Genomic DNA, 27,989 nt, shown 5'->3' with positions numbered 1-27,989 from the left:
AGAGAGAGAGAGAGATTACATAGCGTTTTATAATGTTCAGGAAATCAATATAAAAGCAACCTTAGTCAATAAACGCATGTATACATGCATGTGTGTATCTATATATGGGATTAAATACTAAGCAGTCCTCCTTTTTAAGCCGAGTAGAATAACGTGGGTGCATTGCTAAATGTTGTGTGCATACAGTCATTGAGATGGCGGCATTTCTTTGATGCCGGCAAAGCGACCCAGCGAACTCTAATGCGGTCGAACTGCAGGGGCACTTCGGCGGCATGTCTTTGATGTCGGCGATGCGACGAGCGTCGGAATTTAGAGAGCTGCTGACAGAAAAGAGCTCTATATTTGTACTAAAAAAAGCCGCTATCTTTTTTATTTATGACAAAATAAAACGGAAAACATTCAAATCCATCATTTTAAAGATAAACCCATTAATCAAAACACAAATGAGAGAGAAAAAAGATTCGGCACTCAGGGACTGAACCCGGGTCGCCTGGGCACAAGTCCAACACTCTAACGACTGAGTTACGCGGACATTTCACTTCAGAACTTTGGAGTCCAAAATCTCAAGAATGCGTGGATTGATTTTTAAAACGAATATCATATTCTGAAGTTTTGAGAGCGTCTCTATCGAATGAAAAACTAAAAAAAATTCGAACCAAAAAATTAAAAAATTAAGGTTTTTCATTTCCTTCCGGTGACGACCGGAAGTGACGGCGAACGTTTGGATATGCAAAGGGCACTGCGGCCGTTCACTCTCTACCATCTCTGAAAATTTGAAAGTCCTATCTTGAATACTTTTTGAGAAAAATTGTGAACAAGCAAAAACATAAAATCTTTAATATCTCGGTACCAGAAGTGACGACCAAAAAAATCTCGTGTAATTTTCTTACAAATTTTGTCATGAATAAGATCTGAAAGTTTCACGAAAATCGGCTGAAGCGTTTTTGAGAAAACGTGACAGAAAAAAATAATAATAATAACTAGACACGATCTCGTTGCGAGCAACGAGGAGGTCTTCCGTCTGATTTTAGAATTTGAGATATATGTTCGATCTTGATTTTGCTATTCAACAGCTAAACATGATTTAGAATAAAAAAAACAGGGTCTACATTCTAAGGGCCAGATATTATTTTGTTTCAGGTATAAGAGCTTTGTTCAATAAATGTTTTGAAATTCGTCACCGTTCTTGAGATATCTGAGAAAAAAAAGTTTATGGGGCCAGTCCCTCATCTCCTTATTGGAGCCGCCGAACCAAATTTTGAAGGTTGCATTTTGTAAAGTACATCATTTTGAGCATCTTTTCTTCTATACTGCATTTCAAAAAATTTTACTTTTTGAGATATAGGTGGTCATAGTTTATGGACTCTTGACCCCTAAAATATCATTATTACATAACACATGAATGAATCATTACATTACTTGGATACAGAACTGTAAAATAAGCATATTTGCCTTTATAGCCTTTCATTAAATTTCCCTCAGTAAAGAGCTACAAATGAAAGATTTTAGAGTCCTTAAGTTCCCTAATTTGAGGGACCAGCCCCCTTTATTGATATCAAATAAAAGGTCATTTAAATCTGAACACATTCTGTTCAACAACTGTTTAGAAATTCGTTACCGTTCTTGAGATATATGGGAAAGAACATTTTAGGGGCCGATCCCTTAACTCCTTATAGGGGCCGTTTAACGAAATTTTGAAAATTGCATATGATTTAATACATCATTTTGAGCATCTTTTCTTCAATACTGCATTTCAAAATATTTTTCCTTTCAGAGATATATATGATCAAAATTCTGGACTTTTGGCCCCTAAAAACCCCTAATTACGTAACACATGATACAATCATTACATTGCTTGAATACATAACTGTGAGATAAACATATTTGCTTCTATATCCGTTCACAAAATATCCCTCAGTAAAGGGCTACAAATAAAAGATTTTAGAGTCCTTTGGATCCCTAATTTTAGGGGCCAGCCCCTTTTTCTTGATATCAAATAAAAGTTCATTTAAATGTGAACACATTTTGATCAACAACTGTTTAGAGATTCGTTACCGTTCTTGAGATATATGGGAAAGAACATTTTAGGGGCCACTCCCTTAACTCCTTATAGGGGACGTTTAACGAAATTTTGAAATTTGCATATGATTTAATACATCATTTTGAGCATCTTTTCTTCAATACTGCATTTCAAAATATTTTTCCTTTCTGAGATATATATGATCAAAATTCTGGACTTTTGGCCCTTAAAAACCCCTAATTACGTAACACATGATACAATCATTACATTGCTTGAATACATAACTGTGAGATAAACATATTTGCTTCTATAACTGTTCACAAAATATCCCTCAGTAAAGGGCTACAAATAAAAGACTTTAGAGCCCTTTGGACCCCTAATTTTAGGGGCCAGCCCCTTTTTCTTGATATCAAATAAAAGTTCATTTAAATGTGAACACATTTTGTTCAACAACTGTTTAGAAATTTGTTTCCGTTCTTGAGATATATGGGAAAGAACATTTAAGGGGCCGATCTCTTAACTCCTTATAGGGGCCGTTTAACGAAATTTTGAAAATTGCATATGATTTAATACATCATTCTGAGCATCTTTTCTTCTATACTGCATTTCAAAATATTTTTCCTTTCTGAGATAAATGTGATCAAAATTCTGGACTTTTGGCCCCTTAAAAACCCCTAATTACGTAACACATGATACAATCATTACATTGCTTGAATACATAACTGTGAGATAAACATATTTGCTTCTATAACTGTTCACAAAATATCCCTCAGTAAAGGGCTACAGATGAAAGACTTTAGAGCCCTTTGGTCCCCTAATTTTAGGGGCCAGCTCCTTTTTCTCGATATCAAATGAAAGGTCTTGTAAATATAAACTTTTTTTGCATTACATGTGTTAACAAAATAATTTTCAGAAAAGAGATAAACCAAGAAAACCATTAAAAATTACGACGTTTTTTTAGTCTCAATTTTCGGGACCAGGCGAGCTTTAACGCCTTTTGAGCATGACAAATTTGAATGCAAAATTGCACATCCACAATCTCTTGTCTACAATCCCTGAAAGTTTGAACTCAATATCTTTTACCGTTTAGGAGTAGATCCCTGGACAAGCCGACCCTCTGAAAATCACTAAAACGTCATTTTCTCAAGAACAGAAATGACGTCATCAAAATTAAAAAATATATATTAAGATCGGTCTAATATCTATTAGATCTGAAAGTTTCACGAAAATCGGTTCAGCCATTTCCGAGAAATCGCCTGCACAAATTTTATAAGAAAAAAAATAATAATAGGGTACTAGAGCAAAGCTCGTTGCAAAGCAACGAGTGGGTCTTCCGTTAATGTCGGAAGTAAAGCTGGAAGTTCCTGTAAGAAGCAGAGCTCTTAAACCAATAACAAGAGTAACTAAAATAAAAAAAAAATGAAAAAAAATCGAATTATTCCTGGTACGACTGAACAAAACCCGAATGATTTTAAGTACGATTTAACAAAAACCTTGTTGATTTCAGTAATGACTTAACAAAAAAAAATCCGAATGTGTTTAAGTACGAGTTAATTTTACTATAAACATTACGCTATTTATTAAACCAAGGATGCGGAAACAAAATTTCCGGAAAAATCAATTTTAAAACCCCGATATCTCTCTAATGCATCGTCTGATTTTAAAACGGGTGTCATTTTTTAATTAAGCTAAATAAAAGCTGCTTTGTTGCTTTATAATAAATATCAAATTATTGGTCAGAAAAGAGTTATCATAAAAAGACTTAGTAGCCATTGTACCCCGTAATTTGTGGGGCCAGCCCTTTTTCTTGATATCAAATAAAAGGTATCGCTAATATAAACATATTTTGTTCAACAAGTGTTCATGAATGGTAAACCGTTCTCGAGATATCTGTACAAATGTGTTTTAGGGGCCGACCCTTTAACCCTTTACCGGGGCCACTAGCAACAAAACTTTTGGTTTAATATTGTTCAGAACAATATTTCGACAACTTTTGTCCTACATTGCTTTTTAAAATATTTCTCCTTTTTCGGATATTAATTATCATAGTTTTGAGTTCTGGCCCTTTTGAAACCCCTAATTACGTAATATATGACTTAGGTATGGTACTGTATAGATGAACAGCTGTACAATGAACATTTTTGCTTCTATAATTAATAATAAAATATTGTTCAGTAAAGAATTATTGTAAAAAGACATTAGAGCCCTTTTGGCCCCTTATTTGAGGGATCAGCCCCTTTTTCATGATATAAAATTTAAGGTCTTGCAAATTTAAAGATATTGTTCAACAAGTGTTCATGAAATGTTAACCGTTCTTGAGATATCTGTACGAAAGTGTTTTAGGGGCCGAAATTTTAACTCCTAAATGGGGTCATAAACAAAAACATTTAAAGTAGCATATTGACAAGAATACCATTTTAAGCAACTTTTGTTCTTCATTGCTTTTAAAAATATTTCTCCTTTTTCAGATATTAATGATCAAAGTTTAGAACTTCTGGCCCCTTGAAACCCCTAATTACGTAACATATGACTTAAATATGGTACTGTATAGATAGACAGCTGTACAATGAACATTTTTGCTTATATATTTATTAACAAATTATTGTTCAGTAAAGAGTTATTGTAAGAGGACTTTAGAGCCCTCTTGGCCCCTAATTTGAGGGGTCAGCACCTTTTTCTTGATATCAAAGGAAAGCTCGTGAAAATTAAAACAACTTTTGCATTACATGTTTTAACAAATTATGTGCACATCGAAAGGTATTACAGAAAATGTGCAAAAATTTCGTGGAAAAATTTGGTGCTAATTTTCAGGTTCAGGCGAGCTTCGAGGCCTTGAGCAATTTTCATAATTGGAAGCATGGGGGTACATCTACAGACATTTATCTACAACCCCTGAAAATTTCAAGCTTCTATCTTGATTAGTTTCGGAGGAGATGCGTGGACAAAATGACCCTTAAAAATTTACAAAATCGTCTATATCTGAAACCGGAAGTGACGTCATCATGCGAAAATTTAATAATATGTAGCAACGACAATGTTCTATCACTCCTAAAAATTTCGTGCAAATCGGTTGGGTAGTTTTTGAGATATAATGCTCCAAAAAAGTCAGAAAAAGAAAAAAAAGAATAATAAGAATAAAGAAAAAGAAACCGTAGAATAACAAGAGGGTCTTCCGTTGGAAAACGGAAGACCCTAAAAAGAAACCGAACGAAAACAATAAGGTCTTCCGTTGGAAAACGGAAGACCTTAACTAGACACGATCTCGTTGCGAGCAACGAGGAGGTCTTCCGTCCGATTTTTAGAAGAGGAAATGACCTTGCCTTTTATCTTCATCAACGAAACATATCACGAAATGCAGATGTGATCTTAAAGTGCGATGGATGAAAGATTATACACCCCGTTGGATCCCTTATTTAAAGAACCAACCCCATATATTTCATATTAAATAAGAAGTCTTTTGACCTAATAACAGATCTAATGACCTGTAATAAAAAGAAACCGAAGAAAAAAAAGATGGTCTGCCTTTGTAAACGGAAGACCCTAATAACAATAAGAATAGAAGGGTCGACGGAAGACCCTAATAATAAAAGACTGTTTTTGTCTAAATCTTAATTGAAGAGTGTTTTTCAACTTGAACTACAGTCCAACAACCCTTTTATGTTGAATATTTTAGTTAGAAAATTAAATAAAAAGGAGAGAAAGAAATAGAGAGAAAGAACAAATCTTGGCTCCGGCGAGATAAGAACACACAGCCTTTGCAGGTGTCTCAAAACATGTTTGACGCGAAATAATTCCCGAATTTGTGTTTTAATTTGGGGCGTTTCCGCCCGGGAGAGGAGCTGAGTTTTTGTATGAGATGAAAAACAACGTGTAAGATGTCTGACTATTTAGGTTTGGTAACAGTGCGAGGTCATTTGAAATATTGATGCTTGTTTGTGTCTGGAGGGGGGGGGGGTGAAAAGACCCGAGCTTGATTTTCGTCGTAAATAAATCGAAAATAGAATTTTGAGGTGTGAATCTCGGATTCGGTTAACAACAATTAGGGCAAATCCTAAAACAATGACTGATGCATTTTACCCATGTATTTCAGTATTGAGATTTTTTTTTGTGACGTTTACTATTATGTTTGACTGTTTTATTTCAACATAAAAGGTAGAAATAACGAAATCAGTAACACGTAAATTTATTCGGTAAAAATTTGATGACAGTAATTTCCACAGTTTTAACATTCATAAGTAGTTCACACGCTATCGTAGATACAGACAAAATGGAAAACAAGAAATATACATGCAACACAAATATTACGCGGCTGCTTACATCCCTTGTACTCTGAAAATTTTAAGTCCCCGTACAGGCTATACTCGCCGTTTGATCTCAGGAATATCTTCTTAATTGTTCAATCCGCTGCATATTTGGCAGACAATAAGAATGGGGTCCGAGATACATTTACACAAAATTTCATTAGGATTGAGTAAGGGGCTTGGGAGTTAGAATTTTTTTCTACAGTACATGTCAAGCACGCCAATCGAAACTCAAATGCCCAAAAAATCATAACACTCTCTTAAAAATGAACGAATAGGTCTGGTCATTAGAACAGTAATCTAGAATTGAACTAGGTTGAAAATAAAGGTTCAAGATGAAAGATCCAGTTAAATCAGGCCAGAAAAACTAAATGATTTTGTGAATAGGAAGGAGGAGAGGGGGGGGGGGGGTGTCGGTGCGTGTACTGTGTAAATTGAATTTCCACGTATAGGCAATAAGCGTCGTTTAATCCCAGGAATTTCGTCCTTATTCTTCAATCCGCTGCATATTTAACAGACGATAAGAATGTGGTCCGAGGTTCATTTTCACGATTTTTCATTAGGATTGAGTGAAGGGCTTGGGAGTAAGATTTTTTTTTTACAGTACATGTCAAACACGACAATTGAAACTCAAATGCCAAAAGCTTCATAACTCTGTTATTAATACAAGTAAAATCTGGCCAGAAAAACTAAATGATTTTATGAATGGGGGGGGGGGGGGGCTCGGTCGGTCGGTGACTTCTATATTAAACGTAGATTATCAAATTCTAAATATCACATGTTACACATGTATAATTTCTAAATAAAATAAATATGTTAGAACAATGTATAAGCGTTGTTTGAAAGATGTAACTATTTTTTTTTTTTTTACATCTGTTTATTCTTAGGCTCAAACACTCATAAACGGGTGGTCAATTTTTAAACCTTGTCGCAGTCACCCGTTCGTTTGTATAGTTACGTGTATAAACTTCGGAGGTTTTTCTTAATCCCAGACAGGCAACAGATTTGTATCAGTATATAGACATGCACAAAAAAAAAAGAAAGAAAAAAGTACACCATCTGTAATAAAGATGACTTTTTAGCGTTGACTTCCAATCAGTAAGAAGACAATCATTAAACAATGAATTTCAAATTATTTGAATCCATAGACATTATCCCGTAACTTAAAATAAATACATGTATAATTTTTGTACGCAATGTACATTTAGCCTCTATCCAATTTACTGCATGTTACTTGTATTAGTTCTTATTCAAATGCTAAAACAGTTGTACTTTAGAGAGAGAGAGAGAGAGAGAGAGAGAGAGAGAGAGAGAGAGAGAGAGAGAGAGAGAGATTTCATAGTGTTTTATAGTGTTCAGGAAATCATATTATATGCAACCTATGTCAATAAACGCATGTATTCATGCATGCGTTTATCTATATAATTATGTAAATAAATACTAATCAGTCCTCATTTTAAAGTCATGTAGAATAACGTTTGTGCATTGTTAAGTAAATGTTGTGTGCATACAGTCAAGGAGATGGTGACATTTCTTTGATGCCGGCAAAGGACCCAGTGAACTCTAATGCAGTCGTACTGCAAGGGAGCTTTGGCGGCATGTCTTTGATGCTGGCGATGCGACGAGCGTCTGAATTAAGCAAACTGCTGACAGAAACGAGCTCTATATTTGTACTAAAAAAGCTGTTATCTTTATTTATTATAAAAATAAAACGGAAAACAATAAAAACCATCATTTTAAAGATAAAATTATTAAACAAAACAAAATTAGGGAAGAAATATAATCAGCACTTGGGGACGGAACCCGGGTCGCCTGGGCACAAGTCCAACACTCTAACGACTGAGCTACGCGGACCCTCGCTTCAGAACTTTTGAGCTCAAAATCTCGGGAATGCGTGGATCGATTTAAAAACGAATTTCATATTCTGAAGTGTTTTAATTGTCTCTATCGAATAAAAACATAAAAAAAAATCAAGTTTAAAAAATTGAAAAATTAAGGTTTTTCATTTCCTTCCGGTGACGACCGGAAGTGACGGCGGACGTTCGGATATGCAAAGGGCACTGCGGCCGTTCACTCTCTACCATCTCTGAAAATTTGAAGGTTCTATCTTAAATACTTTTTGAGAAAAATCGTGAACAAGCAAAAACGTAAAATCTTTAATATCTCGGTACCGGAAGTGACAACCAAAAGAAGCTCGTGTAATTTTCTTACAAATTCTGTCATTAAATAAGATCTGAAAATTTCATGAAAATCGGCTGAAGCATTTTTGAGAAAACGTGGGAGAAAAAAAAAAGAATAATAACTAGACACGATCTCGTTGCGAGCAACGAGGAGGTCTTCCGTCCGATTTTTAGAAGAGGAAATGAACTTGCCTTTTATCTTCATCAACGAAACATATCAAGAAATGCAGATGTGATCTAAAAGAGCGATGGATGAAAGATTATAGACCCCGTTGGATTCCTAATTTGAAGGACCAGCCCCATTTTATATCATATTAAAGCTATACACGCTATAATTTACGTCAATTTTGAATGATGTGTTTGTCTACTTATAAAAGTTATCCTTAATCTGTAAATTACAATGGTGAATTCTATCTCGTTACAAAGATATATATTTTTAATTGTTTATTTTCCTGCCAGGAAAATATAATTTTTCATGAATATTGATGAAGGAAGAGCAAACCGACCTCATTGCGCATGTCCGCGGAGAACTAGGTGGTCGTTATTGTTTGCCTAATTAAATATCCAACTTGATTTTTAATATGCTTAACAGTTGTTAATGTGAAATACATACATGTATAATGAGTAAAATACGTTTGTCATTCACGATACCCTTACTTTTGCATTAACACTTATAGGATCTATAAATAGCACATAGGGGAAAAACACAGGTCTACGTCATTTTTTTTAAGGAAGTATTCATATCTACTCACATGCTTGTATTTTTTTCTTTTGTTTGTACTCGTATATCGGACAAATATATGCTTTACTGAAAATATCCTTTCCTTTGTGAAACTATCACAAATATGAAGATGTTGACCCTTCACCAGTTTTGGTATGATAGGCTAAATTTAGCTGTCGATATCACGTGATAGATTGATATTCACGAGGAGGCATTACTTTCCTGGCAGGAAAATAAATATTTTTTGTTGTTTAATATTTGATATATTTGTTACGTGATCGAATTGAGCATTATAATTAACAGCATAACGGTAACTTTTATTAATAATCAAACACATACAGTTTCCCCTTTATTCAAAATTGACGCAAATTATAGCGTGTATAGCTTTAAATAAGAGATCTTTTGACCTAATAACAGGTCTAATGACCTGTAATAAAAAGAAACCAAAGAAAAAAAGGAGGGTCTTCCTTTGTAAACGGAAGACCCTAATAACAATAAGAATAGAAGGGTGTTCCGCTGAAGACGGAAGACCCTAATAATAGAAAACTGTTTTTATCTAAATCTTAATTGAAGAGTGTTTTGTTTTTCGACTTGTACTACAGTCCAACAACCCTTTTATGTTGAATATTTTAGTTAGAAAAAGAAATAAAAAGGAGAGAAAGTAATAGAGAGAAAGAGCAAATCTTGGCTCCGGCGAGATTAGAACACACAACCTTTGCAGGTATCTCAAAACATGGCTGACGCGAAATAATTCCCGAATTTGTCTTTGAATTTGGGGCGTTTTCGCCCAGAAGAGGAGCTGAGTTTTTGTATGAAATGAAAAACAACGTGTAAGATGTCTGACTATTCAGGTTTGGTAACAGTGCGAGGTCATTTGAAATATTGATGCGTGTTTGTGTCTGGACCCGAGCTTGATTTTCGTCTTAAAGTAGTCCGAGTATCGCACTACGTCATAATACGGATTTAACAATATTGGTTCGACTTTTACAAAGCGTTTTAGATACCCGGTATTGATTTTGCTCTACATCGCTGTTGTAAACAATGGAAATAATAAGCAATTAGAACGGTAATACATGTATTCTAATAGAAATGATTAATGATGAGAAACTCGATTCTGTTAAAGTTAAATGAAAAACGAAGTTTCTGATTAACCAGGATCTCAGGTATGCTTATATCTTCTTTGTTTTGATGCCCCCCCCCCCCCTCCGAAATTTTCTTTTTCTTTTACTAAAACCGGTTTAAATTTAGAGACAGAAGCTATTTCGAATTTAATCATTCGTCAATTAATTAATGTTTAAATGATATCTAACATTGTTGACAGATCTAGGCAGAAAACGGTCGGTGCGTGTACAGTGTGTAAATTTAATTTCCACGTATAGGCAACAAGCGCCGTTTAATCTCAGGAATTTCGTCTTAATTGTTCAATCCGCTGCATATTTGACAGACAATAAGAATGGGGTCAGAGGTTCATTTTCACGAATTTTCATTAGGATTGAGTGAAGGGCTTGGGAGTCAGAATTTTTTTTTTTACAGTACATGTCAAACACAACAACTAAAACTCAAATGCCAAAAGCTTCATAACTCTGTTCATAATGAACGAATTAATCTGGTAATTAGTACAGTAATCTAGAATGGTAATTAGTTGAAATTAAAGGTCGAAGATCAAAGATCAAGTAAAATCGGGCCCTAAAAACTAAATTCTAAATATCACATCTTGCAATATGTGGTATTAAATAAAATACATATGTTAAAAACAATGTATAAGCGTTGTTTGAAAGATGTAACTATTGATTTTTTTTTTACATCTGTTTATTTTTAGGCTCAAACACTCATAAACGGGTGGTCAGTTGTCAAATCTTGTCGCAGTCACCCGTTCGTTTGTATAGTTACGAGTATAAACTTCGGAGGTTTTTCTTAATCCCAGACAGGCAACAGATTTGTATCAGTATATAGACATGCACAAAAAAGGAAAAAGTACACCATCATTAATAAAAATGACTTTTTAGCGTTGATTTCCAATCAGTAAGAAGACAATCATTAAACAATGAGTTTCAGAGAGAGAGAGAGAGAGAGAGAGAGAGAGAGAGAGAGAGAGAGAGAGAGAGAGAGAGAGAGAGAGACAGATTTTCTAGTTTTTTGTAGTGTTTAGGGAATCAGTAAATCAGCAACGTATGTCAATAAACGCATGCATACATGCAAGCGTGTATCTATATATGTGAACAAATACTAATCAGTCCTCCTTTTAAAGCCATGTAGAATAATGTTGGTGCATTGCTAAATGTTGTCATTGAGATGGCGGCATTTCTTTGATGCCGGCAAAGCGACCCAGTGAACTCTAATGCGGTCGTACTGCAGGGGCGCTTCGGCGGCATGTCTTTGATGGCGGCGATGCGAACTGCTGACAAAAACGAGCTCTATATTTGTACTATAAAAGCTATTATTATTTTTATTTATGATAAAAAAGAAACGGAAAACATTGAAAACCATCATTTTAAAGGTAAAATCGTTAAACAAAACAAAATTAGAGAAGAACAAATAATCGGCACTCGGGGATGGAACCCGGGTCGCCTGGGCACAAGTCCAACACTCTAACGACTGAGCTACGCGGACTCTCGCTTCAGAACTTTTGAACTTAAAATCTCGGGAATGCCTGGATCGATTTTAACACGAATTTCATATTCTGAAGTGTTTTAAGCGTCTCTATCGAATAAAAACATAAATAAAATTCAAATCTAAAAATTTGAAAAATTAAGGTTTTTCATTTCCTTCCGGTGACGACCGGAAGTGACGGCGGACGTTCGGATATGCGAAGGGCACTGCGGCCGTTCACTCTCTACCTTCTCTGAAAATTTGAAGGTTCTATCGTAAATACTTTTTGAGAAAAATCGTGAACAAGCAAAAACGTAAAATCTTTAATATCTCGGTACCGGAAGTGACGATCAAAAAAAGCCCGTATACTTTTCTTACAAATTTTGTCATGAATAAGATCTGAAAATTTCATGAAAATCGGCTGAAGCATTTTTGAGAAAACGTGACAGAAAAAAAAAAAGAATAAAAATAATAGTGAAAAAGAAACAAAGCAATAACAATAAGGTCTTCCGTTGGAAACGGAAGACCTTAATAATAATAGAGGAAAAGAATCAAAGCAATAACAATAAGGTCTTCCGTTGGAAACGGAAGACCTTAACTAGACACGATCTCGTTGCGAGCAACGAGGAGGTCTTCCGTCCGATTTTTAGAAGAGGAAATGACCTTGCCTTTTATCTTCATCAACAAAACGTATCAGGAAATGCAGATGTGATCTCCCAAAGAGCGATGGATGAAGAATTATACACCCCGTTGGATCCCTAATTTTAAGGACCAGCCCCATTTTATTTCATATTAAATGAGAGGTCTTTTGACCTAATAACACGTCTAATAACCTGTAATAAAAAGAAACCGAAGAAAAAAAAGAGGATCTTCTTTTGTAAACGGAAGACCCTAATTACAATAAGAATAGAAGGGTCTTCCGCTGAAGACGGAAGACCCTAATAATAAAAGACTGTTTTTGTCTAAATCTTAATTGAAGAGTGTTTTTCAACTTGAACTTTAGCCCAACAACCCTTTTATGTTGAATATTTTAGTTAGAAAATTAAATATTGGTAACAGTGCGAGGTCATTTGAAATATTGATGCGTGTTTCTGTCTGGAGGGGGGTGAAAAGACTTGAGCTTGATTTTCGTCGTAAATAAATCGAAAATAGAATTTTGAGGTGTGGATCTCGAATTCGGTCATTAAATGTACAGTAATCTAGAATTGAACTAGGTTGAAAATAAAGGTTCAAGATGAAAGATCCAGTAAAATCAGGCCAGAAAAACTAAATGATTTTGTAAATGGGGGGGGGGGGGGGGGGGTCGGTGCGTGTACTGTGTAAATTTAATTTCCGGGTATAGGCAGACATATTTGGCAGACAATAAGAATGGTGTCCGAGGTTCATTTTTACGAATTTTCATTAGGATTGAGTGAAGAGCTTGGGGGTTATGATTTTTTTTACAGTACATGTCAATCACGACAATTGAAACTCAAATGCCAAAAACTTCATAACTCTATTAATAATGAACTAATTGGTCTGGTAATAAGTACAGTAATCTAGAATGGTACTTAGTTGAAATTAAAGGCCCAAGATCAAAGATCAAGGAAAATCGGGCCAGAGAAACTAAATGATTTTATGAATGGGGGGGGGGGGGTCGGTCGGTCGGTGACTTCTATAATTAAACGTAGAATATCAAATTCTAAATATCACATATTACACAATTTCTAAACAAAATACGTATGTTAGAACAATGTATAAGCGTTGTTTGAAAGATGTAACTATTGATTTTTTAACATCTGTTTATTCTTAGGCTAAAACACTCATAAACGGCTGGTCAGTTTTCAAACCTTGTCGCAGTCACCCGTTCGTTTGTATAGTTACGTGTATAAACTTTGGAGGTTTTTCTTAATCCCAGACAGGCAACATATTTGTATCAGTATATAGAATAGAAGGGTCTTCCGCTGAAGACGTTTCCGCTCGGCAGAGGAGCTGAGATTTTGTATGAGACGAAAAACAACGTGTAAGATGTCTGACTATTCAGGTTTGGTAACATTGCGAGGTCATTTGAAATATTGATGCGTGTTTGTGTCGGGGGGGGGGGGTGAAAAGACCCGAAGTTGATTTTCGTCTTTAAAAAATCGAAAATAGAATTTTGAGGTGTGGATCTCGGATTCGGTTAACAACAATAAGGGGAAGTTCTAAAACAATAACTGATGCATTTTACCCATGTATTTCAGTGTTGAGAATGTTTTTTCGTGTCGTTTACTATTATGTTTTACTGTTTTATTTCAGCAGGATTGATAAAATCTTTATAAAGGTAGAAATAATGAAATCAGTAACACGTAAATTAATTCGGTAAAAATTTGATGACAGTAATTTCCACAGTTCTAACATTTATAAATAGTTCACACGCTATCGTAGATACAGACTAAACAGAAACCAAGAAATATACATGCAACAGAAATAATACGCGGCTGCTTACATCCCTTGTACTGTGTAAATTTTAAGTCCCCGTACAGGCTATACTCGCCGTTTGATCTCAGGAATTTCTTCTTAATTGTTCGATCCACTGCATATTTGGCAGAAATTAAGAGTGGGGTCCGAGGTACATTTACACAAAATTTCATTAGGATTGAGTAAGGGGCTCGGGAATTAGAATTTTTTTCTACAGTACATGTCAAGCACGCCAATCGAAACTCAAATGCCCAAAAATCCATAACTCTCTTATAAATGAACGAATAGGTCTGGGCATTAGTACAGTAGTCTAGAATTGAACTAGGTTGAAAAAAAGGGTTCAAGATGAAAGATCCAGTAAAATCAGGCCACAAAAACTAAATGATTTTGTGAATAAGAGGGGGGGGGGGGTCGGTGCGTGTACTGTGTAAATTTAATTTCCAGGTATTAGCAATAAGCGCCGTTTAATCTCAGGAATTTCGTCTTGATTGTTCAATTCGCTGCATAATTGACAGACAATAAGAATGGGGTCCGAGGTTCATTTTAATGAATTATATTTAGGATTGAGTGAAGGGCTTGGGAGTTAGATTTTTTTACAGTACATATCAAACACGACAATTGAAACTCAAATGCCAAAAACTTCATAACTCTGTTAATAATGAACGAATTGGTCTGGTAATTAGTACAGTAATCTAGAATAGTACTTAGTTGAAATTAAAGGCCCAAGATCAATTTCTAAATAAAATACATATGTTAGAACAATGTATAAGCGTTGTTTGAACGATGTAACTATTGATTTTTTTTTTTACATCTGTTTATTCTTAGGCTAAAACACTCATAAACGGGTGGTCAGTTTTCAAACATTGTCGCAGTCACCCGTTCGTTTGTGTAGTTACGTGTATAAATTTCGGAGGTTTTTCTTAATCCCAGACAGGCAACAGATTTGTATCAGTATATAGACATGCACAAAAAAGGAAAAAGTACACTGTCTTAAATAAAAATGACTTTTTAGCGTTGACTTCCAATCAGTAAGAAGACAATCACTTAACAATGAATTTCAAATTATTTGAATCCATAGACATTATCCAATAACTTGAAATAAAAACATGTATAATTTTTGGATGCCAATGTACATTTAGCCACTATCCAATTGACTACATGTTACCTGAACTAGTTCTTATTCAAATGCTAAAACATTTGTACTTTAGAGAGAAAGAGAGAGAGAGAGAGAGAGAGAGAGAGAGAGAGAGAGAGAGAGAAAGAGAGAGAGAGAGAGTTATTTTCTAGTTTTTTATAGTGTTTAGGGAATCAGTATATCAGCAACGTATGTCAAAAAACACATTTATATACATGCATGCGTGTATCTATATATGTGAATAAATACTAATCAGTTCTCCTTTTAAGGTCATGTAAAATACTGACTTAAACGTGGGTGCATTGCTAAATATTGTGTGTGTCATTGAGATGGCGGCATTTCTTTGATGCCGACAAAGCAATCCAGCGTACTGCAGGGGTACTTCGGCGGCACGTCTTTGATGCCTGCGATGCGACGAGCATTTGAATTTAGCGAACTGCTGACAGAAACAAGCCATCTATTTGTAATGAAAAAACAAGTTGCTGTCCTTTAAAAAAGGACTACAATACGTGGACCATTTGCATGTGTTTCCAATGAAAACGTGAAATCCTTAAAATTATCAGAGATTCCACCGACTCTAGCCCTCTGCTTTAACCACTAAATTTGTACGTTGTATAACGTATATATATATGTATATATAGCCCTGACTTTTTATCTCAAAAGTTAAAGGGTTCATACTTCTAAAATAATTATGATCTATCTATCAGTTTGCATGTATAGTATCAGGCATTCGGTGAATTCTACTATTTGCGCACACATTACGATTCGCACTACTTCGTTAACTATGCAGTGACAGCTTTGTGTAAATTAAAAATTTCATATTTTGATGCATTTTTCTTGAGATTTAAACATTTATACAGTGACATAATTATTCAATCATACTTAAATGCTTAAACAAATTTAATTGGGAAGTTCTCTAGCCTCACCTACTATAAAAATAAAGTTAAGTTGTACATGTGTATTCAGAAAACAACAAAACATTGCAAATTATGCTATTTAATGCATGTTGTAGTTTCGGCATAACATTAACTTATTTCATAATACTGATAGGTCATATCACATGCCAATCATTTTTTTTAAGGAATACTTTGTTTCTGTACTGTTTACCTACAACTTTACAATTACAGCGCCTTTGAACTTAAAGTGTGGATATGGCACGGAATCCCGATCCCGATTCAGATAAACGTGTGCTAGCCTGGTTCCCTGAGCTACCCATTACGCACAGGAACCAGGCTAGCTCATGCGCAGGCTGAATTTTCCCCATAGCATCCGGTTTAACCTCGCTTATATATTTTCTGCGTGGACCTCAGGGTCCACGCAAAAAGCTGGTATCATTCTTATTTACAATAAATATAAAACGGAAAACATTAAAATCAATTATTTTAAAGATAAAATCTTTAAACAAACCTAGAAAAAACGTTCGACACTCGGGAACTGAACCCGGGTCGCCTGGGCACAAGTCCAACACTTTAGCGACTGAGCTACGCGGACTCTCGCTTCAAAACTTTGAAGCCTAAAATCTCGAGAATGCATGGATCGATTTTAAAACAGATTTCATATTCTGAAGTTATTTATGTGTCTCTATTGAATAGTAACATAAAAATAATTCAAAACAAAAAAGTTAAAAAATGACTTTATTTGTTTCCTTCCGGTGATGACCGGAAGTGACAGCGGACGTTCGGATATGCGTAGTACACTGCGGCTGGACACTTTCTACCATCCCTGAAAATTTAAAAGTTCTATCTTAAATACTTTTGGAGAAAACTCGTGAACAAGCAAAAACATAAAATCTTTATTATCTCGGGACCGGAAGTGACGACCAAAAAAATCCCACGTACTTTTCTTACAAATTTTGTCATAAACAAGATCTGAAAGTTTGATTAAAATCGGCTGAAGCGTTTTTGAGAAAACGTGGGAGAAAAAAAAAGAATAATAACTAGACACGATCTCGTTGCGAGCAACGAGGAGGTCTTCCGTCCGATTTTTAGAAGAGGAAATGACCTTGCCTTTTATCTTCATCAACGAATCATATCAGGAAATGCAGATGTGATCTAAAAGAGCGATAGATGAAGGATTATACACCCCGTTTGATCCCTTATTTAAAGGACCAGCCCCATTTTATTTCATATTAAATAAGAGGTCTTTTGACCTAATAACAGGTCTAATGACCTGTAATAAAAAGAAAAAAAGAGGGTCTGCCTTTGTAAACGGAAGACCCTAATAACAATAACAATAGAAGGGTCTTCCGCTGAAGACGGAAGACCCTAATAATAAAAGACTGTATTTGTCTAAATCTTAATTGAAGAGTGTTTTTCAACTTGCACTACAGTCCAACAACCCTTTTATGTTGAATATTTTAGTTTAAAAATTAAATGAAAAGGAGAGAAAGAAATAGAGAGAAAGAACAAATCTTGGCTTCGGCGAGATTAGAACACACATCCTTTCCAGGTGTCTCAAAACCTGGCTGACGCGAAATAATTCCCTAATTTGTCTTTGAATTTGGGGCGTTTCCGCCCAGGAGAGGAGCTGAGTTTTTGTATGAGATGAAAAACAACGTGTAAGATGTCTGACTATTCAGGTTTGGTAACAGTGCGAGGTCATTTGAAATATTGATGCGTGTTTGTGTCTGGAGGGGGGTGAAAAGACCCGAGCTTGATTTTCGTCTTAAATAAATCGAAAATAGAATTTTGAGGTGTGGATCTCGGATTCGGTTATCAACAATTAGGGGAAGTCCTAAAACAATGACTGATACATTTTACCCATGTATTTCAGTGTTGAGAATATTTGTTCGTGTCGTTTACTATTATGTTTGACTGTTTTATTTCAGCAGGATTGATAAAATCTTTATAAATGTAGAAATAACGAAATCAGTAACACGTAAATTTATTCAGTAAAAATTTGATGACGGTAATTTCCACAGTTCTAACATTCATAAGTAGTTCACACGCTATCGTAGATACAGACTAAACGGAAAACAAGAAATATATACATGCAACAGAAATATTACGCGGCTGCTTACATCCCTTGTACTATGTAGATTTTAAGTCCTCGTACAGACTATACTCGTTTTAATAATTTGATCTCAGGAATTTCTTCTTAATTGTTCAATCCTCTTGGCAGACAATACGAATGGGGTCCGAGGTACATTAACACAAAATATCATTAGGATTGAGTAAGGGGCTCGGGAATTAGAATTTTTTTCTACAGTACATGTCAAGCACGCCAATCGAAACTCGAATGCCCAAAAATTCATATCTCTTTTAAAAATGAACGAAAAGGTCTGGTCATTAGTACAGTAATCTAGACTTGAACTAGGTTGAAAATAAAGGTTCAAGATGAAAGATCCAGTAAAATCAGGCCAGAAAAACTAAATAATTTTGTGAATAGGAAGGGGGGGGGGGGTCGGTGGGTGTACTGTGTAAATTTAATTTCCACGTATAGGCAAAAGGCGCTGTTTAATCTCAGGAATTTCGTCTTAATTGTTCAATCCGCTGCATATTTCACAGACAATAAGAATGGGGTCCGAGGTTCATTTTCACGAATTTTCATTAGGATTAAGTGAAGGGCTTGGGAGTTAAAATTATTTTATAGTACATGTCAAACACGACAATTGAAACTCAAATGCCAAAAACTTCATAACTCTGTTATTAATGAACGAATTGGTCTGGTAATTAGTACAGTAATCTAGAATGGTAATTAGTTGAAATTAAAGGCCCAAGATCAAAGATCAAGTAAAATCGGGCCAGAAAAACAAAATGATTTTATGAATTGGGAGGGGGGGGGTGGGTCGGTCGGTGACTTCTATATTAAACGTAGAATATTAAAACAAATATATATGGGAGTAGAGAAGAAGATTTTCTAAGATTTAAAACATTTTCACTATTTGGCCATATTGGCCCCACCCTAGAGCCTGAACCCCTGACCGAGGGGTCATGAATTTCACAATTTAAGTAGAGGGCTTCATGGACGTCATAACCATGCATTTAGTTTTCAAAAATTATATATGGGAGTAGAGAAGAAGATTTTCTAAGATTTATAACATTTTTACTATTTGGCCATATTGGCCCCACCCTAGAGCCTGAACCCCTGACCCAGGGGTCATGAATTTCACAATTTTGATAGAGGGCCTCATGGACATCATAATCATGCATTTAGTTTTTAACAAATTTATATGGGAGTAGAGAAGAAGATTTTCTAAGATTTAATACATTTTTACTATATGGCCATATTGGCCCCACCCTAGAGCCTGAACCCCTGACCAAGGGGTCATGAATTTCACAATTAAGGTTGACGGATTCATGGACATCATAACCATGCATTTAGTTTTTAACAAATATGTATGATAGTAGAGAAGAAGATTTTCTAAGATTTAATACATTTTTACTATTTGGCCATATTGGCCCTACCCTAGAGCCTGAACCCTTGACCTAGGGGTCATGAATTTCACAATTTAGGCAGAGGGCTTTATGGACATCATAATCATGCATCTTGTTTTCAAAAAATATGTATGGTAGTAGAGAAGAAGATTTTCCAAGATTTAAAACATTTTTACCATATTGGCCCCACAATCGAGCCAGAACCCCTGACCCAGGGGCCATAAATTTCACAATTTTGGTAGAGGGCTTCATGGATATCATAACCATGCAACCAGTTTTTTCCTCACATGCGTGGGAGTAGAGAAGAAGATTTTTGAAAATTTGGCCTTTTTTGCATATTTGGCCCCGCCCGTGGCACCCCAGGGGTGGTAGAGCCATGAATTTCACAATTTAGATTCTTCTTACCATAGAGATGCTTCACACCAAAAATTGTAACGATTGACCTGGTAGTTTTCAAAAGGAAGATAAAAATGTAAAATTGTTAACGCACGACGCACAACGCACGACGACGGACGAAGACCAATTGCAATAGGTCACCTGAGTGAGTGAAGTTGACTTATAACTTATATTAATAATTATTTCCGTAGTTCTAACCATATAATCCATTTTACAGTAATCATTTATAATAAAGCTTGAAAAAGTCAGATATCTATCGGATGGTTCTGGAAAAGAAACTCGGTATATGAGAGACCGATGAACATTAATATTTTATTTATGGATGTTTTTCTTACAAAGTAAGGATTCATGAGCGTGAGCATGATTTTTTGACACAGAATAAGAAGAGAAACATGCATGTACTTTCAATTATCTGGCATATTTTTAATTATCATATGTTAGGGGGTATCAAATATAATACAGCAATATAACTGTAAATGCAGGGAAGATTTTCACGAGTGTCTGCTTTTTCGTCTTCACTTAGATGGTTTGAAATGATGCAATACCAGTGTCATAACATTAATTTTACTTTTTCCAAATTCAAGTTAGTTTATATATAAAATAAACGTTATTGAAGACAGTTTCTGTCATTTAATGAATTATAAAATTTATCACATATGATACAAATCAATAAAACTGATATGAACATTGCACAATGATTTACAAATCTGGCAAACAAACAACTGTAACAGAACTTCATCATTCATGAACATCACATGATCAGTCAGCTGACTGACAACAACAACAACAACCATGCATTACATGTTTACATATAAAACGCATTTCTTTTGTAAGGAAAGCCCTGTAGTTATACAACTATGCATCGACTAGTAGACAAGACTCCAACCCTTCTGTACTGTTAACATGAACATTTCTGGGCGAGGGATATTTACCACAGTTTGAAAATAGCATTTGTGTTTGTATGATTTTTGATGTTAGGTAATATGCAAACCACTAGGTTCACAAAACATAAGTAAATATCACTAAAATACAATAGTATCCACAGGTACAATATCATAGGGTGGCAAGCCAGTATTTAACAACACACAAAAATATGAATTACCAGTACTGCATATGTATAAATGAGACTGCGATAAATATAAAGTATCAATTTAACTATAAATCCAAAAGAAGAAGGCATTCTTATTTCATATTATTATATATTCTAAAGAATTGAAAGTGGATACCTCTTACATGTTTTCTTTTTTATTTCTTAAAAATCTTGTCTATGTTATTAACTAATAAAATATCACTTTTTACATTGGAATACAATTACAGAAATGGAAGTCAATAATGCCTGCAATATGTAACTGCTTTACCTCCCTAATTTTTTTGGTTTTTCATTCACAATGTTCTGGGTATTGCATATTGCACATGAAGAGGAAGATATATAGTCACAAGGCTGGATAATACATTTAAAGTCAACAAAGTCAACAGTAACAGTCTTGATTAGTCCCTTAAGTCTGGTTCCCTTTCCACTTCTCTTCATCTTCTTTTCTAGCATCTGGCTGCAGCTGATTCCTCATGCCCCCTAGGACATTGGAGGTGGCCTCAGTGGCTATGATGACAGGGGAGAGAACTGTTGGGGGAACCAGTCTAATGGCCGCCCCCACCGCCCCCGTCATTCCTTTCTGCTGGTGTTCTTTTGTTGCCACCTCCACAATGTTATATGCTGTGTTACTGAAGCCCTGCAAAGAGTTTCAGCGGTTTTAGCAATCACATAGTGAAATACATTAAATTTCCAGCGGTTTTAGAAATCACATAGTGAAATACATTAAATTTCGTTTTTACTTGCATTTTCAGAAAAAAAAATCTCCTGACACATCAACTGTTTCGAAAAGCTACAGAAATTAAAAATAGGTTATGTAATTTGATTTGTTAAATAGTGTATTTAATTACCTCTGTTATGGCGATGTAAGCATTCTCCACACCCTCTCTGACATCAGCTGGAGGACCCCTCAGTCTGCGTCGCTGAACTCGACAGCTGGGTCCAGGTGTCACCATGTCATACGTCACTTCAGCAACGTACTATTAAATTATCAAACAATAGCTTATAAAACTAAGAAAATGATCCTTTGAATTACAAAATCATTCCTTATGAATTATATGTATACCAGTACACATGTACAGAAGCAGAATTGTTTTTGGAGATTAAACTTGGTTGACTTCAGATCTGACATGGTTTTTCCTGAACTGAATATCATTTTTTTATATAACCACATTAAACATGAAACCATAAAGATTTTCATGAGGGATATAATTTTGTTGATAACAAACTTAACTAAATCTAATCTACGAATATTTCTGCTTTCACAGTAAATACCTTTGCAATACAGTGTACCTTTCTCAGATGTGGATTTACCTGAACAGATTGGACGGCTCGGTTGGTCAGTTCTAACATCGCCATGGCAGTGGAGGTGGAGAAGGAGGTCGCCCCTCTCTGCATCCCCCGAACAAATCGGCCATCTCTCTTGTATTGCTCCACAGGCAGCCAAAAGAGATCTCGAATTCCTTGTGCTAAAATTACACAAAGTAGAATCAATTTTAAGCATAATAACTTTTATCATTAAGTTTTGTACATTTAACGGAGATTTTTTCTTCCTGATAATTATCTTAAATATTAATATGGTTTTACTTAAAATTGACTGCCCCATTGCTTAGAGGAGGAAGAATTACCATGCATTATACATGTGCTAGTTTTGATGGACAAGCATACATATAATCATATTTCTAACCTTACAAATTTACAATGAGTACTTATCTTTTATATAGTTTTACCTATTTGTACAAATGAGTGCATTGGTCCTACACCACCCAGAATGCTGGGAAGCTGTTTCTTCAGGATGTCCGTGACCCACTCATTGATACAGTAAGCCTGAAGCTTATCCATCCCTAGAAGCCTGTAAAGGAAAGACCACTCTATGGAATATTTATAGTAAATCAAGGGGCTCAAACAAATTAAAATACTTGCAGTTATCAGTTTTTGAAGATTGAGTAAATATCACTTTCAAGGATACATGAATTGACAGAAGTTTTAGTGAGAGAATTTGTGTCACATTCAATACTTTGATGGTGTGGATAGACTCAACAAAAAAATCAAATACAGTAATAGATATACAGCAATTATTGATGAAATCACGGCAGAGGCTACTGAAGATTCCTTATTTTACCTGAGAACTTCATTACGCGATTCAACCATCTTTCATCAAATTGTGAATGCTAAACTTTTATCATAGTTTCTTGCCATACTTTTATCAGATTTTCTCAAGTTTATATCTGTCCAAAAAATACAAGCGAGATCTTTGAAGTGCCTCTAACAATTTTACATGATATAAGTTCCTTGCATTTAATTAGGAATCTACAGTATCTAAATTTGTGAGTTTTATTGAAACCCTCTGAATTTTTCTCTGAGAGAAATTTTCAAAATGCTACTGACCCATGTTTATAATTTAGCCTCTTCAGCTTCAGCTCAGAACAGTTAAGACTGGCCAGTCCTACTAACACACCTGCCAGGGTCCCCTAAAGTTCAGGGAAATAAGAGAAGTTATATAGATACTGCCTCATATACACAATATTTTCAGATTTATTTATTTGAATTTTTTAAAATACAGTTTGTTCTTTGAAACTAGGGCAAAAATTGCATTATGTGTACTATAATTATGATACCGGTAATTTATTTTTGTAAGATTCAGAGTGAATAACGCACCAGTACTTGAGATATTTCAGAACTTACATGTTCTCTGTCGACCCACTTCTTTCCATGGTAGTCAAGTCTGATTGGCACATCAGGAGAAAACATGAAGTTTCTACAACATAACCATATAATAGATATAGAAGTTCAAAACAAGCAATAATGCTTTCTTTATGGCCTTTTTAACAGGATGTATAAAAAAAACACTTTATCAGACACAACTGCAAGACAACTGTGTCCATTTATTACTGACACATTAACTAAATGAATTTCGTACTTGATGAACACTGGTTGAGACTGCTCTGTGCGATCTGAGTCACTACTGGCAACAGAGGCAGACGACATCACCGACCCTTGACTGGCTAAGCTCTGCTGCATCTCATCAAACTTCATCAATAGTTCTTGGGGGGTTCTTTCCTCCCCGGGGCACTCTGGTTGACCGACTGTTATCACAGGGGCTGGAGCTCCACTGGCTCCAGATACTGACCTTGCCCTTTGTTTGGGGTCAGGGTCAGAGGGATCATCTACATTACCACCGGTTATTTCTGTGAAGAATTTCTTCAGGAAGAACAAGGAGTCCTAAATATAAAGAAGACATTTTTTTTAAATGTTATAGATAAATCATACAAAAATTGCAAATAGAAAATTTTGCACCATTAAAATTTTGTTTTTTTTGTCATCATCTCTTTGAATACACTGTATGTAAGAAAAATTGATGTCTTTGTTCTGGATCAAAAATTACTTATTGCAAGCAAAAAAATGTGGCCATTTTTAAAAAGCTTTATTTTTTAAAGAGGTACAAAACCTGGCTAGATACCTGGTCAATATTGAGTCTCAGTGGCTGTAGAGAAACTCTCAGTGAGCACTCCTCAGTCTTTACACTGGGATCTGGTCTCTTGTGTAATGCTTTTATGTACACCTGAATGGAAAGCATCAAGTGATGGATATTTTGTATTCTTATATGTCATAATGACTAAGTTTCAATCAATTTGTTTAGCTATTGTTAAAGACATATATCATGGTTCAGAAGTACCTGAGGTATAGGGTGGATACAGGAATTACAGCTAGGACATTATACACAGATTATTCCAAAGTACCGTTATAAATATCATAAACTTATCTCATTATAAACTGATTTTTTCAAAGTATAAATATTACCAACTCATATTTCTTGTAGTAAATGTTAATGAATTTTTGTTTGCTAAATCCCATTTTTACATGATTTTAATTATATTTGGCCATGTGATTTACAGAGTGTATGATAGGAGTTATAACCATTTTAAGAGTTGGATTTTTGATTTACAGACTATTTGATTAGGTTCTAACCATGTTGGAGTTGGTCTGTTTTGGCAAGTTTTCAGAGGAGTACTGGTACAGAAACTTGTTGATCTTGGAGTCAGACAGTCGGTCCCTGATTTCGGCATCACTGATAATCAGCACCTGTCTAGAGGCCTGCTCTGTGTGACCAGGGTACCTCTCATGCTGAAATCTCACCTAAAAATATATGACATCCATTATAGATGGACACAGTTATTCAAAGTGTTATTGCTTTTTTGTTGTGTTTCTGAAATTTGTGATTAAACTTTAGCTTAGAAAATCAGTTAAGAACATCAGTAAATCCAATAAATTTTCAATTTAATATGGAAATTGAGAGAAGGACTTGACAGTGTTAATCAGTGTGAAGCAATTCATGAATCAACATTACTGGTAATAAACTAACTGGTGATGACAGAAAAAATTGAAACATACATTTTTATCTGTTTCAAAAAAGCATTACATGTTAACACTACAGCGAGTGAAGACATCATTCAGAAAGTGAAACAAAACCTGCTTTGATCATCTCAACAAAATTTGATCCAGATGTAAAGAAAATTCAGAAGGTTACATGTAGGTGTTGGATGAGATTAGTCTCAGTATTTAGACTAATGCAATAACCAGTAGTTGACCTGTCTTACCTTAGTGAGCTGGAGCTCCATCAGAGTGTCGTGGTCCCTCCCCACCCCTCCGCGCTGTGTCCACGGGATACGGTCCACTGACGACCCTTTGGAGGCAAATCGTATGGAAGGCTCTGTTACATATTCTCTGAAATTTAGAAAAGAGTAGACTTGATATTTATTTTTAAGCCCTTTATGGCAATACAAATTAAATTCATTTCATGAATGATTTACTTTTATCACAAATAAATATCATTAAAGCTCTGCAATTACCCATAATCCTTCATTTTTCTAGACATGACCACTTCTGTTTCCACCGGTTTCTGTTGGACAGGTGTATCGGAGAAGTCGCTCCCTCCATACATATGCCAGACGATGGTCAGCTCCTTTAGGGTGTACCTGTACTCGGCGTTAGGGAAGTGGTCGGGGGCTTTCAGGAGATCCGTTTTACCATGAGGCTGACTGAAGTAGTTGTCTTTGATCTCTATCGGCTCATCGGTGAATATCTTTACCTCTGGCTTTCCATCTCTTGGCTATAGTAAATTAGAAGAAAATTTGTTTTCATGTGGATAAAATTTTCATATATGAAGTGTAAATTCTGTCTATGATATCAATCAATAGATTACTGGCCATTAGGCAAAGCAGTAGGGGTACGCTCTTTTTAAAAAAGTATCCAAGTAGAAGAACATTGTCTGTCCTCTTTTCTTTTGACATCTACGGAAACATGTACATAAAAAAAATCAATCATCCAAATATTTGATTCCACTCTGGAGATACAATCCACATCCTAAACGTTTCACAACTTACAGTGGTCTTCTCCTCTTATACACCCTATGTACATATCACAACAACTTACAGTGATGCCTAGCCCTGCATCATCAATGATACAGAAGTCCTCTTCCTCCTCCTCCTCCTCCTCATCGCTGAAGATATCAGTTCTCTCTGACACAGCACTACTGGTTACAGAGTCGGCACTGGCTGTTATCACAATAGGTCGCATCACCCCTGCGGGGGGCACCTGGGCATCCGTCCTCTCCCCCTGGGCCACGAAGAACACTTCTGTTTTGTTAGGACTTTGCTTGGAGCTTTCACTTCCATCTGGAAATAATCCCAAAAAATTACTCACAAGGAAAAGATGCACATACCCTGATTGTTCATAACCAAAGTGTGGATGAACAAACACTTTCATACCATAGATAATGGAATTAAACCATAATTTTAGAAATTACCCAAGGAAGCAGTGACTCACCATTATCTGATCCGGATCCAGATTCCTGCATGGCATCCTCCAGATGAGAGGAAAGGTTTTCCAATCTGGACTCACTCAACTCTTTCTTCTTGGAGTCCTCATCACTAGAGGCCTGTAATTGAAAGGTGTGTGAGGTCAGAAGATTTTGCCTTGTTTTTTTTCTGAGCAATGAATATTGAGATATATGTAGATGTTCATTGTTTACAGTCACTGTGTATTCTCTAGAACTTTGAGAGTCCTACGAGATAGAAAGATTCAGATGTTTTGCTGCATGAGTTAATCAAATGTTAAGCCCATTTCCATTCACACAAACTAATAAAACATGCAAACCTTATCATCTTAAGAGCCATCTTGAGTAATAACAAGAACAGGATACATGTGTTGAAATTACAAGTATATACTATTTTGGAAGAATATTAAATTCTGAACAATCACATATTATATCTCTCTCTCCTTGATTATTTTGTCTGGCCAGTCTGACACTACAATGACTGACTGTTCAACCATAGCATACCTCCTCCTTATTCATCATCTCTAGGTCCAGACTCTGGCGTTTATTGGTGGGCTCCTCCTCATACTCCACGAGGTCGCCATCGTTAGCAAAGTATCGAATCAACTCAAACAGAGCCTTACAAGAGTCGGTACACGTCCTCATGTTGATCTTGTTGGTTCGGAGCCGCAAGTCCATCTTTGGAAACTTTGGATCTTTTCCGTCACTTGTACGCAATTCCAATTCAAAACTTTCCACATCAAGCACACATACATAATCTGAAACATTTTAACTATGCAGTCAATCAAATCACTGATTTTGTGTTAAATTATATCCAAAAACCCTTGACAGATTTTTAATGTACAGATAGTATCAAACACACTCCAATATTTCCTGGATGTGTGATACACATGTATAATTATGTAAAAACAA

The 27,989-nt window shown here is 35.5% G+C and overlaps 1 protein-coding gene across 1 annotated transcript in view; it reads right to left on the bottom strand.

Annotated features, from left to right (window-relative positions):
• Positions 1 to 20,769: 20,769 nt before the first annotated feature.
• Positions 20,770 to 27,989, bottom strand: part of LOC105338878 (autophagy-related protein 2 homolog B) — a 56,224-nt gene continuing 49,004 nt past the window's right edge. The window contains exons 28-41 of the mRNA XM_011444166.4: positions 27,582 to 27,835; positions 27,068 to 27,179; positions 26,675 to 26,916; positions 26,092 to 26,351; positions 25,840 to 25,966; positions 25,211 to 25,378; positions 24,702 to 24,803; positions 24,162 to 24,463; positions 23,927 to 23,999; positions 23,630 to 23,712; positions 22,972 to 23,093; positions 22,556 to 22,710; positions 22,093 to 22,221; positions 20,770 to 21,881 (exon numbers count right to left, since the gene is read on the bottom strand). Coding sequence (XP_011442468.3) covers positions 21,651 to 21,881; positions 22,093 to 22,221; positions 22,556 to 22,710; positions 22,972 to 23,093; positions 23,630 to 23,712; positions 23,927 to 23,999; positions 24,162 to 24,463; positions 24,702 to 24,803; positions 25,211 to 25,378; positions 25,840 to 25,966; positions 26,092 to 26,351; positions 26,675 to 26,916; positions 27,068 to 27,179; positions 27,582 to 27,835 — 2,360 coding nt within the window. The 3' untranslated portion in view covers positions 20,770 to 21,650. The remainder of the gene's footprint in view (positions 21,882 to 22,092; positions 22,222 to 22,555; positions 22,711 to 22,971; positions 23,094 to 23,629; positions 23,713 to 23,926; positions 24,000 to 24,161; positions 24,464 to 24,701; positions 24,804 to 25,210; positions 25,379 to 25,839; positions 25,967 to 26,091; positions 26,352 to 26,674; positions 26,917 to 27,067; positions 27,180 to 27,581; positions 27,836 to 27,989) is intronic.

This window comes from Magallana gigas, chromosome 6, assembly GCF_963853765.1.
Source record: "Magallana gigas chromosome 6, xbMagGiga1.1, whole genome shotgun sequence".
In the NCBI taxonomy this organism is placed as follows: Eukaryota; Metazoa; Mollusca; class Bivalvia; order Ostreida; family Ostreidae; genus Magallana; species Magallana gigas.
The sequence above is the reverse complement of the archived record's forward strand: the minus strand, read 5'-3'. Positions and strand labels throughout refer to the sequence as shown.